General features: G+C 44.0%; 1 protein-coding gene across 1 annotated transcript in view; it reads right to left on the reverse strand.

The window, feature by feature from the left end:
* LOC107120833 (adenylate kinase 9-like) overlaps window positions 1-10,958 on the reverse strand; it is a gene marked incomplete at its 3' end in the record, with an annotated part of 42,294 nt that extends 31,336 nt beyond the window's left edge. The window contains exons 1-2 of the mRNA XM_015423604.1: window positions 10,842-10,958; window positions 1,768-1,831 (exon numbers count right to left, since the gene is read on the reverse strand). Of these exons, the coding sequence (XP_015279090.1) occupies window positions 1,768-1,831; window positions 10,842-10,958 (181 nt within the window). The remainder of the gene's footprint in view (window positions 1-1,767; window positions 1,832-10,841) is intronic.
* Window positions 10,959-14,830: the final 3,872 nt, after the last annotated feature.

Consider the following 14,830-nt stretch of genomic DNA (forward strand, 5'->3'; position numbering starts at 1 on the left):
TAGTTCTGGGGTCTGAAGGAGAGACCTTCTTGTGTGTGATATGAGACTTAAGTGCTGTGTCTGAAAGAAAGTGACAAGCAGTTCTGTGTTGAAACAATTATAAGCTGAAGCTGAGTGCCTAGGAAACAGTAAAGATTATATGGACTTAAAAAAGTGTTACAAAGTTACATGCCCAGATCCCTGACAGTGGGGAGAAAAGTGTGTGAAATATCAATAAATCTACTTTTATTTAAGATACCAGCTCTGAAAGAAATTCTTCCCAGGAAACACATAGTCCCTCGTGAATGCCTAAACCCTCGACTTACCTACCCAGTGATAGATATTATATTATAAAGGTTTGGAAAGCCTTATAAATTTCCTGGTGGCAGCCGGATTACCCAGTAGAGAAAAACATAAAGAACACTTTTAAAGGGAAACCAGACCTCCCCAGTTAAGGGGTCGTCACATCCATTGATTTGACTGTCACATATACTTGAAAAACTCAGATGCTAATATGGTCATTCAAAAATATTTCCACATTTCTTCCTACGATGAAAAAAAATAACTACTATGATTAATGACCCTTATAGTTTGGCAAACACATTTAACAAGCTTCTATTTCCTTTGTATTTTCACCAGATAAAATCAGATTGCAGCCTGTTATGTCTATGTTGGAGTTCCAAACCTTTTTCTATAATATTTCTCACTGGGTAGGTATACCGAGGGTCTGGGCTTTCATGAAGGTCTATGTGGTCTGAGGAAGGAATCTTTACTGAGCTGGTATACTTGAAGGAAATAGGATTTATTTAAAGCATAAATACAAAGGTAAACAATGTAAACAGTACTGGGAATGATTTGAACAAATGCTTGGTGTCTTTCACAAGCTTCTCCTTTTCTGACAGGGAGGTTTCAAGCAACTTTGTAACACTTTTCACTGTACTTTTTCCTAGACTCTCAGCTTTTAATTGTAACTCCTATAACACAGAACTAAATGTCACTCTTTTCACACACAGAACCAAATCCTTCCCACACAGGGATGTCTCCTTCCACTCAGAGACAGAACTTAACTGACTTTCTGCTTCTCTCACAGAAATCAGAACTCCAACTGCTTAACTGAACATCAACTGTCTGCCTAACTGTCTAAACTCTGTCACTCCTGATAGACATTCAAATCATCCACACAGCATCCATTCCAAAACCCCTCCCCATCTCTGTCACTCACCAATCATATCACTTGTCTGAGTCCAGCATTCTAGATTATCATCACACAGCCATGCAAACCAAACTTTTAAAGCCACACACACAGAGATAAACATGAAATCGCCACAGCGGGCATTTTAGAACGTTGGTCCTCACTACTGCTTTATTATAAGGGAGAGATAAGTATACTGGTGGGACCTTTGCTACATTCAAGGAGGAGTTTTTGTCTATTCAACAAATCTTTACTTGGCAAGGCATTTTATGTAAGGAGTAAAATGCACTTTCTTTGGTTATTGTTGTAAAGGGCATGTAAGCAATCATGTGACATAGGAAATATTGAAACTTTATCAAAGTCTTTATTTCAAAAGTGTGCATCTTGTCATGACATTATGGTCACATGATGGTTATGATAGTGACATTATCCACAAATGCTTATGACTGACAAATAAAACATGTACTTCTCCAGTACAATAGCTTTGATTCTGCTTCTGTAGGTGTGTTTTTAGACTTCAACAGACACCACTGGAATTTTAGTAAGCATATAAAAAGGCATAGCATAAAATGATAACAAATGAGCATAATAGTTACCATCTATGAGTGTGCATTTCCAAATCTGTGCTATTTTTGTAGCTAGCGTTTTCTTCCCAATTCCCTTAAAACGGAAAAAAACCCACAGTTTAAACTGCAATGATTTTTCCATACATCAAGAATAACAAATCTTGGTTGCAAACACACAGATTGACGTACTGAACTTAAGTGTAATGGCACTTAGAAAATTTATTTAGGCTAGATTCCATGAAGTCAGTAATCATGCATTTTTATCTTAGTATATTACACAATATATTTTCCATATTTTATGATAAACTGAATTGTGCCTGGATTGTCCTTGGTGACTTTCAAAGCAGAAGAAAGTTGGATGCTTTTAAACTTGCTAACCCTAGAAGCCAAAATAACAAAAGTAATCCGATTTTTTCTTCTCTGTCATATTCATCCTGGAAAGAAAAGAAAAAACTGAAGCAATTTTTCCCTGCTAGTGATGGTCACCCTGTTGTCTAAGCAAAATGCACATCATCACAGAAGGCACTCCACACTGGAAACTGGCAGTTTCCACATTGTTGTTCCAGGTCTTCAGCTGTCTATTGAGGATCAAGCTCAAAGGAAACAAATGTTGCCAGTGGATGCTGTAGTACTCATTGACTGGGCATAAGTAACATCCTGGAACAGACATTGTATGATTATTTCAATTCACAATTACACATACAGCACTTTTTAGACAAATAAAAGGAAGACACTTTTTAGACGAATAAAAGAAAGGCCAACAAACAAGAATACAGCATTTGCTATGGCAACAGGTTTTGTTATTTGGAGAATAACAGAGAAAATGGGATCAATAAAAAAACTGGGGAAAACACTATGCTAGTATCTATTTTATGTATGTCTGTATGCACCTTAGTTTTCCTCATCCCACTGTTCTCTAGATGTGCACTGCAGCTCAGCTTTTGGATTTACTTCAGCAAAGCAGCCCTGTACTCCATTCTGCAAGCTTCTTTTGAAACTCACAAGATTTCAGCAGCAGCCTACAGTGAAAAAAACCTCCACCTGTCAATGTGTACCTTGCTGGGCTTGCTGGATCACACCTATGTTTAGCATTGAGACACAGACAAACACAAAGTTCTACAATGCCATCATCACATTATTTCTAAGAAATGTCACCCAGTTATTAGTAAAGAAGATTCTCAAGGGTTCAAAATACGAGAATATATAATAACCTGATACTACAGAAATCAAAAAAACTGTCTAAGTATAACATGCTCGAGATCAAGATGGATGGCTGGGAACAAAAAAACACTTATTTGAAAGTCAATTGTTCTGAAATCAAGGAGACACTTTCAAGTAAGACTATCTGGAAATAAGGGTCAATGGAGGCATGTGGAATTGGCCTCCATGTAACAGCTTGTCCTCACTGCCACCACCACAGCATACAATATAGCATGCCTTTCTTCCTCCAGGTATGACAAGTTCCTGCACTATTGCAGTCTATCTCTCACCAAAGCCCTCCAAATGACAAAGAATAACATCATGTATCACACCATATTTTACAGTAATGGTGTTGAGAAGACATCATGCAGAGGTCCCTTCCAACTTTTTCTACAGAGTGATGTAAACTACCTGCTACCTTTAGGTGCAAGAATGCATTTTATAGTTGCTGTTTGTATGTTTGGCAATGGAAATGGGTGCAAGAATAGAAATGGAAATGGGTGCAAGAATAAATAAAAAGTTATCTTTTTAAAAATCAATTTTATTGTACAAAGGAAACAGCTGGCATATCTGTTCTGTCTTTTGTAAGCTCCCATCTTTTAATTGTGGGTTATTAAACTTTAGGTTTGTGCCTTATAGATTACAGCAAAGCTTTCAACTGTGTGGATCATGAAAAGCTATGGATGGTTTTAAAAGAAATGGGTGTGTCACAGCATCTGACTGTTTTGATGCACAATCTGTACTCTGGCCAAGAGGCTGCTGTTAGAATATGGAGAATCAGCATGGTTTCCAACTGGCAAAGGTACCAGACAAGGATGTATTTTACCTCCATTTCTATTTGCTCTATATGCAGAACATATCATAAGGGTAACTGGATTAGATTTAGATGAAGGTGGAGTGAAATTTGGTGGAAGGAATGTTAACGGTTTGAGATATGCAGATAATTTATTACTGGCAGACTTGAAATGACTGCTGATGAAGGTTGAAAAAGAAAGTGTCACAACAGGATTACAGCTAAGCATCAAGAAGAAAAAATTAATGACTATTGAGGAATTATACAGTTTTAAAGTTGACAATGAACAACCTGAAATTGTAAAGATTTTCTATTCTTTGGCTCATTCATCAACCAAAAGGGAGAGTGCAGCCAAGAAATCAGGAGACTTGGTTCCGGTTCAGCGCTGTGATGGGCGGCTCCCGGGAGCTCCCAGGCCGCCCGATTTTCTTACGTTCTTTTTGGAGCCCTCCCGGGTTTTGGATGGGCTCCGCTTGGTTTCTCAGAGGGAGACCAAGTGGCAGGAGGCTTTTTCCAGTCCCCCCTGTCTCTAGCAAAGATGGGGGTGAGACAGACTTCGCCTCGAAGCGGGAGCATTTGAAGAGCAGGGACATGGTTGCCATGTTCCTGCGTAACAGCGACCAGCCGTTTAAAAATTTCTACTTTTGAATTATATTCGACACATCACAGTGAAGAGCTTATTCTATGCAGACTTAAGTTGAAACTAAGAAGGACTGATTATTATAACCCCCGTGGATATTACCCCTTTTGAAGAAAAAAACAACGGCCGCAAAATATATTTGGGAACAGAGAGTGACGAAGCTGGATGGGGGTAAGAGACAGTTACTATTACTATTTCTGCTGAAAGAATTGTTGTTTCTCAAGAGCTGGGTGCACAGCATATTAAAAGAACGTTAAAAAGCAAAGACCATGGAAATACCTATGAACGTGTTTATTTAAAGTTTATATATGTTGAAATGTTGGAATGAAGAAATGGAGTCGCTGGATCTTAATGAAGAGAAAGACCAGGATATAAAAGTTTGTAACAGCTCTTTGGAGGAACAAAAAAAGCTGGAACCAAGGAGTGATAAAAAAACCTCTGGTAAATCCTTCTCGGGGAAAAAAGAAGAAGCCAACAGGGGGGAAAAAATTAAAGGAAGGAATAAAGAAGCATAAGGTTTTCAAAAGACTAAAGCTTGACTTAAGGGAATATGGAAAAATCAATTTGGAATTGGAACCACAGGAATACAAGGATTCAAGACATCTAGAATAGAATGAAAAGAGGAAAGAGGCTATGGAGGGATGGGGGAAGAAAAAGATACAAAAAGTTATGCCTAATGTAATTTGCTTGTTTGATATAAATGGCTGATGTAAAAAGGAAATGAAATATGGTGTTATTGTAATGGGATGCTTTTCATTAGTTGGATGCCAATAAGTTTCTCCACTGCTTGATACTCTAAAAATATTGGGGGGGGGGGGGTTTGGGTTTTTTCTCTCTCTCTTTCCTTCCTCACTCCTTTCTTCTTAATAATTTTCTTCCTCTTTTCTACTCCTTTTCCTTTGTAGGTGGTTATATGGTATGGAGAAAGAGAAGTTAAAATGATATAGCTTTTATGGGCAAACCTGAGTTCGATATTGAGATTTAGGCAGGGGTCATTTCGTAGAAAAAGAGCTAGGGGAACTCATTAGCATAACTCATTAGCATATGCCACACCCCCTGACATCACCGGAAGTGTGTCATAAGGCCACACCCCCTCTATGAAACCTTTAAAAAAAGAGCTGTGAACCACTAAACAGATATGCCCCAGTTCTTATCAGCAAAGGGTAACCCATGAGTGGAGTATGGAGAAACCACCAACAGCTTTTCCTAGCAAGGTGCCTGCTCCTTTAACAGCTGCAGGAACCCAAGCGGTGAGATGTGAAGAAACGGCTCTCCTGAATTCCTGCCGGTCAGTCATGACCTTCCAAGGCACAGGAGCCTTCCCAAAAAATAATAATACGTAGGGAAGCGGAGAGAGAGGAGGAGGAGGAGCCCTCCAAAAAACAGGTGTGCCAACTAACAAAATCTGTCTAGTCTTTATTTTGGGGAGCGTGGTTGCACCAGGTCAGAAGTCAGCAAGAAAATCTCTGCAGATTTTCTTTAAAAATGCACAGGAGCCGAGGCCAGTGGAAGAAGTTGGCAACCCTGCCCAGCCGCATTAAAAAAAAACCCCTCGGGACGAGGCTGCCCACCCTTTCCTCGCCGCCCCCACCCCGGCTCTCACTTGCTGTACTTCTGGATGGGGACCACGGTGAACACCGGCTGCACAACGCCTCCCTCGGGGCCTCTGGAGAAGTCCGCCAAGGCGGCTTCCAAGGCGGGGACGAGCAGGCTGGCGGAGGGGAAAATGCTCCTCCACTGCCTCGGGTCCCAGAAAAACCGGCGGTGGGACTCCCCGACTCATGGTGGTCACTGCGGTTCCCCGAACTCCGCCGCCTCACTGCAAAGTGCGGCCCGGGACGAGGAGGCGCTCCAAGTCCAACCCGCCGGCCCTCCAGCGCCCAGCACCACCTAGCGAGCACGGGCGCAGCCACCCAATGGCAGAAGGCGTGGCAGAGGGGCTGAGGAGGAGCTGCTGACGGGCGGGCGGGAGCGAGCGCGACGGAGCCGGCTTGCCTGGCTGGCTGGAGTTCAACCGGTGAAAATATGTCATAATTCATAGTATTTGGAAGGAATGGAGCAAGGTCGTTCGCCATTCCTTCTCTAAACTGCCTCCAAAACATGTGCTAGCTGGTGGATAGGATTTTTTTTTTTAAGGAGGGGCTGCATTGTTAGTTGCCCCCCCCAACATCTGGTTTGTGGCTAGCCAAGTCTGTCTTACCTATGATGGAGCTACCAAACTTCCCCAGTTGGCTTCACAAACATCCAATATGGTTATCAGTTGTTCGTAATAATAATATAGTAAATATAATGATATAATAGAAATATAATATAATAAATATAATAATAATAATAAATAAAAAGGATCAGTAGTGCCTACTAGAATAGTTGTTCTAAAATCACATCCAGTCTGCATCTCCATGCATCAGTATCTGAGGGTGGCTTAAGAAGAAGAAGAAGAAAAAGAAGAAGAAGAAATTGGATTTATGCCCCGCCCTTCACTCGGGAGTCTCAGAGCGACTTACAAACTCCTTTCCCTTCCCCTCCCCACAACAGACCCCCTGTGAGGTAGGTGGGGCTGAGAGAGCTCTTTCGAGAACTGTCCTTTCAAGGACAGTTTTTGTCAGAACTACTGCTTGCCCAAGGTCATCCAGCAGCTGCAACTGGAGGAGTGGGGAATCAAACCCGGTTCTCCCAGATACCAGGAAATACTGATTTGAAAAATGGCTTCTCGGAATAGCTTTATTGATGCTAAGAGAATGTATAGTGACATATGTATCACAAAGTTTGGTAAGTTATTGATTAGTCATATAATAATAAAATATTTCAGAAAAACAAAGCACAATACAGTAGACTTTAAAAATCGTAACTGCAGTTGCATTAAAACCAGCATAGTTACCTAACCAAGGCAAACTTGGAGCAGTGCGTCGACTTGGGCTGCCAGCTCGGTGTGCTCCTCGGCCAGCAGGCAGTGCAGGAAGGCCAGCTCGGCGGCCAGGGAGACGGACGGCCGCCCCTTCGGCGTTGCAGGCAGCTAGCGGCCTCCTGGCAGACGCGGCACAACATCTCCTTGCCGTCGAGGCTGTTCCCGTGGTTGCCCCGAGGGCCCGTCCGTCCTGCGGGGAAACAGCCTGCTCTCCCCTATCAGTCTCCGCCTCCCCGCCCAACCCTGCGCTCCCTTACGTGGCAGCGGGCCACCTGGGCGCTCTGCTCCCCGTCGAGGCTCTCTAGCTGCTGGTGCAGCGCGTCAACGGCGCCGCGGAGGGCCTCGATCTCGGCTGAGAGGGCCTGCAGCTGGCGCCTGTATTTACCGGTCTCCTGGCGGATGGCGCGGTCGGTCTCCTGCTTGCGGCCGGCCAGCTGGGCCACCAAGGCAAACTTGGAGCAGTGCGTCGACTTGGGCAGCCAGTTCGGTGTGCTCCTCGGCTAGCAGGCAGTGCAGGAAGGCCAGCTCAACGGCCAGGGAGATGGACGACCGCCCCTTCGGCGTCGCAGGCAGCTAGCGCGGCCTGAGCGGCCTCCTGGCAGATGCGGCGCAATATCTCCTTGCCGTCGAGGCGCTGGCGCGCCTCCTGGGCATAGCACTTGCGTAGCTGGCCGCAGGTCTGGCGCAGGCGGTCGCGCTCGGCCTCCAGGCGCGCCTGCTCACCCTCTCGGCCTCCAGCAGCGCCCACAGGCCTCGCACCTCTTGCTGGCAGAGCTGGGGCCGGCACGGTGGAGCACGCTCCTGGCGGCGCAGCACCTCCAGCAGCAGCAGCCAGTTGCGGTGCTCCAGCGCCTGCACCCGCTCCACGTAGCAGGCGAAGGGGTCGTTCAGCGCGCCCAGCTCCTTCTTCTCCTGGGCATGCAGGCCCAGCAGCTCCGCGTTCAGGCTGCTGGGGGCTTTGGGGGAGGTGGCTTGGAAAACTGCTTGCTGGTCCCCCCCCGACGGAGCGCCCCCCGCCTCGTCCCCACAGGCCCAGCTCCTTCTTCTCCTGGGCGCTCAGGCCCAGCAGCTCCGCGTTCAGGCTGCTGGGGGCTTTGGGGGAAGTGGCTGGGAAAACTGCTTGCTGGTCCGCATCGACGGAGTGCACCCCGCCTCATCCCCACAGCCAGCAACCTCCAGCGGACGACAGCAGGGAGCTCCAGGCCCCGCCCCCCGCACCTCACCCGGGGGAACGGCGTTCCCCCGCCCCAACCGACCCCTGGATTTAGGTAATATTTATATCTGTAAGAAAGAAGTGGATGGTTGTGAAAATATAATTTCATATATGTTAAATTTTGTTTACACTTTTTATTATTGGCAAATTAATTGAGATGGGGATTCATTGCTAGGTAATCTTTAGTAGTAAAATAATACAAGTATTAGTGGGATTTGTACTGTTTAAGGATATGTATTCTACTTGTTTTGTTATAATGAATAAGTTAAATATTGTAGGTGATTGATATTTGAATATTTTAATTGAATGTATAACCCCCCTTTAAAATTAGAATGAACTTTATTCGTTGACCTATAAGTGAACTAAATAGAAAACTAGTCGGTGATTTCTGAACTAATTATATTGTCTTATGAATAAGAAGACTGAGTAGTAGTAGTAAAATATATATGGAAGTTTATAACTACTCGGATAAATGAATCTAGGAGGAACTTGAGCTACGTAATGTGAAATTTTAGTTGGTTAGTATTGAAATAGTGGGAATACATATTTTATTTTTACCAATTTATAACCAAGCTGGATAATCACTGTGATGTGTTGAGGAAATAGTTATAGTGTCTGTGTATGTCTGTTTGAGGAGCTGCGGTGGCTCAAGTGGTTAAGACGCTGAACTGCAGGCTGTGGAAGGTCAGTAGTTCAGCAGTTCGAGACCCAAGTTGCCGCATGATGGAGTGGGCTCCCGTCTCTAGTTCTAGCTCCTGCCAACCTAGCAGTTCGAAAGCAAGAAATTGCAAGTAGATAAATAGGTACCACTTTGATGGGAAGGTAACAGCATTCCGTGCGCCTTGGTGTTCAGTCATGCTGGCCACATGACCATGGAAACATCTTTGGACAGCGCTGGCTCTTTGGCTTTGAAACGGAGAGGAGCACCGCAACCCTAGAGTTGGACTCGACTGGCTTTCGAGCAAGGGAACCTTTACCTTTATGTCTATTCTGGTTTTTGTGCTGGGGTGGTGAGTGGTGTCTGTTATTATGGATAAAAATCCAATAAACATATTAAAAAAAAAGAAGGAGACTGAGACTCAGAACAGCAGCCATGAGGGAACTAGAAAAAATCCTTAAGCACATAAGAAGAGGAAGCAATACAGAAACATTACAACATTTCTTCCAATACCGATGGATTTTACCAGAAGGTCTTATATTCAACTATAAAGAGAAGAAGGAAAAGATTGACTCTCTCTCTAAAGCAGAATTATTCCTGAAGCAGCATCAAACTCCGACAAAACAAAGAAAGGAAGCAGAGGAAGAGAAGGCGACAGAAAATAATAGCGAACATCAGGCGTCAGCCACTGACAGCTCCTCTTCTACTTCGGTGTCCCTGGGTGAAATCTTTGACTGTGATTCTGACCCGGGAGCTGCTGCCCCCAGATCTTATAAGGTTAAAATCCCCTGGCAAAAGAAGAAAAAGCGCAAAGACAAGAAGATATCCAAATGAAGATCTAAGATTTTTCTATGATAAAATTTAAATAATTTATATTATTGTCCATATGCGATACAATAACCAAGAAATTTTTGTACTTTCTATTTGAATACTTATTACTTAGAAATTAAATGATATATTGTAAACATAAATTTGTAAGGAAGCATCCAAAGCGCAAGATAGGTTATCAATGTACCTTGCTACTCTGAATTTGTAGTTTGTAGTTTATAGTGAAAAGCAATTAAAAATTCTAAAAAGAAAAAATCCTCAAGTATAAGAAAGTGTCACCAGACACCAAGGTCAAGATGCATGGATCTGAAAGCTAGACAATGAAGAAAGCTGAGAGCAATTCATTCATTTGAAATGTGGTGTTAGAGGAGAGATTTACAAATACCATGGACTGCCAAAAAGACTAATAAGTGGGTTCTAGATTAACACAAGCCTGAGTTTTCCCTAGAAGCTAAAAGGACCGAAGTGAGGCTTTCATACTTTGGAGAAGACAAGACCCACTGGAAAAGACAATAATGGTAGGAAAAGTTGAAGGCAGTGGGGAAAGAGGAAGACTCAACAGAAGATGGATTGACTCAATAAAAGCCACAGCCTTCAGTTTGCAAAACCTGATCAAGGCTGTTAATGATAGGATTTTGGGGAGGTCATTAATTCATAGTCATAGGGTTGCCTTAACTCAGAAGCAACGTGATGGCACGTAACACGCAAACCAAATTTTAAATCTGTTAAAGCTAATAGCACTAGAAGATAATCATTAGGTGATTGCAAGACAAAAGTTACTGATGAGAACCTGAGATACCGGGAAGATTCAAACATCAAATCGGAATGAGATGTCCAAGTTTAAGCAAACTGAAAATTCTGTCTTACTGGTTTTCCAAGGATGAGGAAGCAGGTAGGCTTAGACATAAGAAACGCTTTGTCAGCTTCATCTTCATCATATATATCTACAAAGGGATAAGACTGCTCTTCTTGAGGAGATGCCATTATTACACCTACATTACAAATGAAAAGATTATTATTAATCAGTACTTCATAAGTGTGCTTGATTTACAGGTATGTAGGCATTTTGAACCTTAAAAAATTATATTGCTGTATCAAAAAAGCCACTGGTCAGTTTCCAGGGCATAGCTAGACTTTCCTTTCCAAAAACAGTTTTCTTAAACGGTTATTAATCCGCATTAGTAAACGGTCTGTTGACATCACACAAATTACTCCAGCAAAAACTTTCACGACATCCCGCGAACACCGCTAACCTTCTAGAGATAATCTGCACTAAGTAATCTTGAGTACGCAAGTGGAGGATGGAAGGATAGTGAGCCATCCAGAAAGCACTTACCGTGAGCTGAGCGGTCCGCGAGTGTAATGAGGCGCCACAGTTCCGCAGAGATTTGTGTTTCCCACGTAACCTTGGAAACCGTCACCCGCTCCGCCTCTCTCTTAGAACCTCCCCGCTCGTTTAACCCAATCAACGGAGCTGAAGTTGGGCCGCTTCGCGAGCGTGATGTTTGAAAACAGAATTGTTGGCAGTTTAACTACTGGATAACTGCGACGTTAACCCACGCTGGTTCGACTGTTAACGCCTGCTCAAGCACTCGTGAGGTGCGTGCTGTTTCAGAAGCGTCGGAATTCTCGGAACCCCTCAAGTAGGGTGGGGAGCCAAAGGGAAGAATCCCCTTCAAGTTGGCGGGATGCATTCATTTGTACCCCATTTCTCGCTCTCGAAAGAACCCTAAGGCGGTTTATGCAGAATTCTGAAATAAAATATAACTGATTTGGAGATGCTTCCATTCACTCTTCATGAGGATTAAGTGGTGTTGGCTTCCGTGGCGCTCATTGTCAAGTGCATAGGATGAGGCTGCACGCCGTTGTGCGCCCGATCCCAAACATTTTGATCCAGAAGTAGTTGCGTTCAACGGGGCTTAATCCTGAAGGAAGGGTGCCTCCGATTGTCCAGCACTTTACTGGTGGCTGCAGTTCACACACTATAGAATCCCACGCTATCATTAGGCGCAATCGGACTTCATGTGTAATACTTTTACTCTATGCTCCTCCCCGTGACAACGAGCGGTCATCCCTAACCTAAAATGGCTGCCACAGCCGCAAACGTTGTCATGTGATCATGCGCGCTTCTTCCTTTGTCATTCTTTTGCGACTGCGTACAGTCTATGCTGGAGAAGCGGCCCTGTGGTCTTCACTGTCGCCCATTCTCCGTGGTGACGGTAGTGTTCTTGAAGTCAGAGCCTTCCTCAAAAGGGGAGAGAAGTGACGCCCCAGCAGGCCTGGGGGTTCGCAGCCGATTGAAGGAAAGCCCCTCCCTCTTCCCCCGCCATGCCCGCTACGGCTCCAATCATCAGCTCTGTGCAGAAGTTGGTGCTGTACGAGACCAGAGCTGTAAGTAGCGCTCACAACGCCTGCTGTGCTCTCCTATTACTTGACAGCTATGAGTGCTGCGGTGCGGAAGCTAGTGTGGCATTGATTGTTTCACTGAATTAAAGAAAAAAACGAGGGGAGTTCCGGTCAATGAGTGCAGTTAAAAGCCTGTATTCAGAAAGTCTGACTGGAGCTCAACATTTTGGAGTACGTTTTAAAATTTACACACTCCCCCCCCCACCCCCGCAGCGTGACATTTGTTTCTGAATAAACCTGTATGCAGTTGGGCTGTTGAGACAGTGACCACACATCTCAGTTGCATATAGAATGCATTGCAGACTTAAGTACCAAACATGGAAGCTTTCACTGCAAGTACTTCCCTTGGATCCTTCTAGCCCATAAGTTTATTGTCAAGCAGATGCCTATGGTAGTTGTCAGAGCTTGCTTTCTTTAGACATAAGATCAGCTGTGTAGGAGCACATGATATGACTTGAGTAATCACATTGGCTGGGGGTGGGTTGTGTTTGTTAGCAATACATTATTTGCATGTTTATTTGGACATTTATGTCTTGTTTTATTCTATGTTTAAGGTAACATAAATTAGCAATCAAAATGAATACAGCAGATAAAACAGTTCAAAACAATGTTAATGATCAAATGTTGGGGGAAATGATTGTGGTAGTTAAATGAAACCTCCTCATTCTGAGGTGGTGCATTTCTCTGAATACCGGTTGCATTCATGCCTTGTGTGAGTTTTGAAAAAGCATGTGGTTAACCTGTTGAATATGGGGTGCTGGGCTAGATGGGCCCATGGAGCTCTTACATTTCTTTATGAATCTGTTAACCATGAAGCAAAATGATTGGCTTCTCTACAACAACTAAGGGTGCTTTTGCACCTGCTTTTTCTCATTTGATTACTTAGCAATATATCACTTATATGAATCACTTATATTAGTGTTGTGCTTCCAGCTTCCTGTACATAGGGATGCTTGCACGCCTGTCAGTTTGGCTCACACCTTGTTTGGCAGTGGTGATCATGAACCCAATAAATTGCTGAGCTGTTCAGCTATTGCAACCAGGAACAAGCTATTGGACGCCATCTGAAGCTGACCCTCAGCTTCTGAGAGATCAGCTGACAATGTTTCTAATCACCCATCCTGACAATTTTGTTGTGTCCCAGAGTTTCTGAGATGCAGTAAATGTGGTGGAGGGTTAATCAAAAGCCCCACTAATACCTCTTCTCCCTAGTCCAAACTCTCAGTTGGAGAGAAGGGGGGACAGATAACTTTTCCCCACCCCAAGCTCTTGGCCTGGACTGCGGAGAAAAGGAAACAATCTCTTTCTCCTCTCCCTTTTGCCATGGGGAAATCAGAAGCATTACTTCTGTTCCCTCTTCTCCAGGAAAAGAGAAATCATCCCTTTCCTCTTCCTTTTGGATTACTTCTGATCTCCAACTTCACCATGTAGTAATTGTTCTAGGGTGGTGAGGAGTGTGTGATCAGAAGCCCCAATCAGCTGTGAGTCGGTATCTGATTCCTCCTGAAACATTCCTGTGTTCAGCCAACACTACAAGGCTAGGATATAGGAAAATGCTGGGGAATCAGTTCAGGTTACATGATGCAAGCTGAACATATCTTGATCAGCTCATGGTCTGATTGTTGATCAGGATAGTTTCAACTGCTAAATGGGGTTGCTGAAAATTTTGCAGCATCCCCACTTTTTCAGGGGAAGCAAATCCCTTGTCCACTGCCTGGGGAATGTAATGTATCTGCAGGTGGTGAAAGGCTCTATCTTGTTGCCCAAAATTGTAGCCATATACCCGTACCAGTTACAGTTCCACACCACAGAACAGGTTCCAACATCAGAGAATCTATTTGTGAGTAATTGTTTAAGCATATAATAGACGGAAGTGCTTACTCACAAACAGTTCTTGTGTGACTCTGTTGGTTCAAGCTTTGTACCTGAAGAGCAACATAAGAATGTTATGGCAGGAGAAGAGATGTGGAAAGCATTGGGTTGGGTAGAAAATACACATTGTGGGTGTAAAAATCTGGTTGAGTGCATACGGATGTAAATTTTGGGGGTGGCTTCCCAGAATTGCTCTTACCAAAATTGACTGTGGCAGCTACCTGGAGTAAAAAAGTGATCTGTCCTTTTAGCATGGGGTTAATGTGAGGAAATGAGCTACTGAAGCTTTTCATGGCCCAGAATTGCATCTGTGGAAGGTCGGTAGTTCAGGAGTTCAAGACCCGGGTGCCGCATGACGGAGTGAGCTCCTGTCTCTAGTTTCAGCTCCTGCCAACCTAGCAGTTCGAAAGCAGGAAATTGCAAGTAGATAAATAGGTACCATTTCAGTGGGAAGGTAACAGCGTTCCGTGCACCTTGGTGTTTAGTCATGCCGGCCACATGACCACGGAAATGTCTTCGGACAGCGCTGGCTCTTCGGCTTTGAAACGGAGATGAGCACCGCAACCCTAGAGTCGGAT

This window comes from Gekko japonicus, unplaced genomic scaffold (genome assembly GCF_001447785.1).
Source record: "Gekko japonicus isolate JY-2015 unplaced genomic scaffold, Gekko_japonicus_V1.1 scaffold4509, whole genome shotgun sequence".
NCBI classification, from domain to species: Eukaryota; Metazoa; Chordata; class Lepidosauria; order Squamata; family Gekkonidae; genus Gekko; species Gekko japonicus.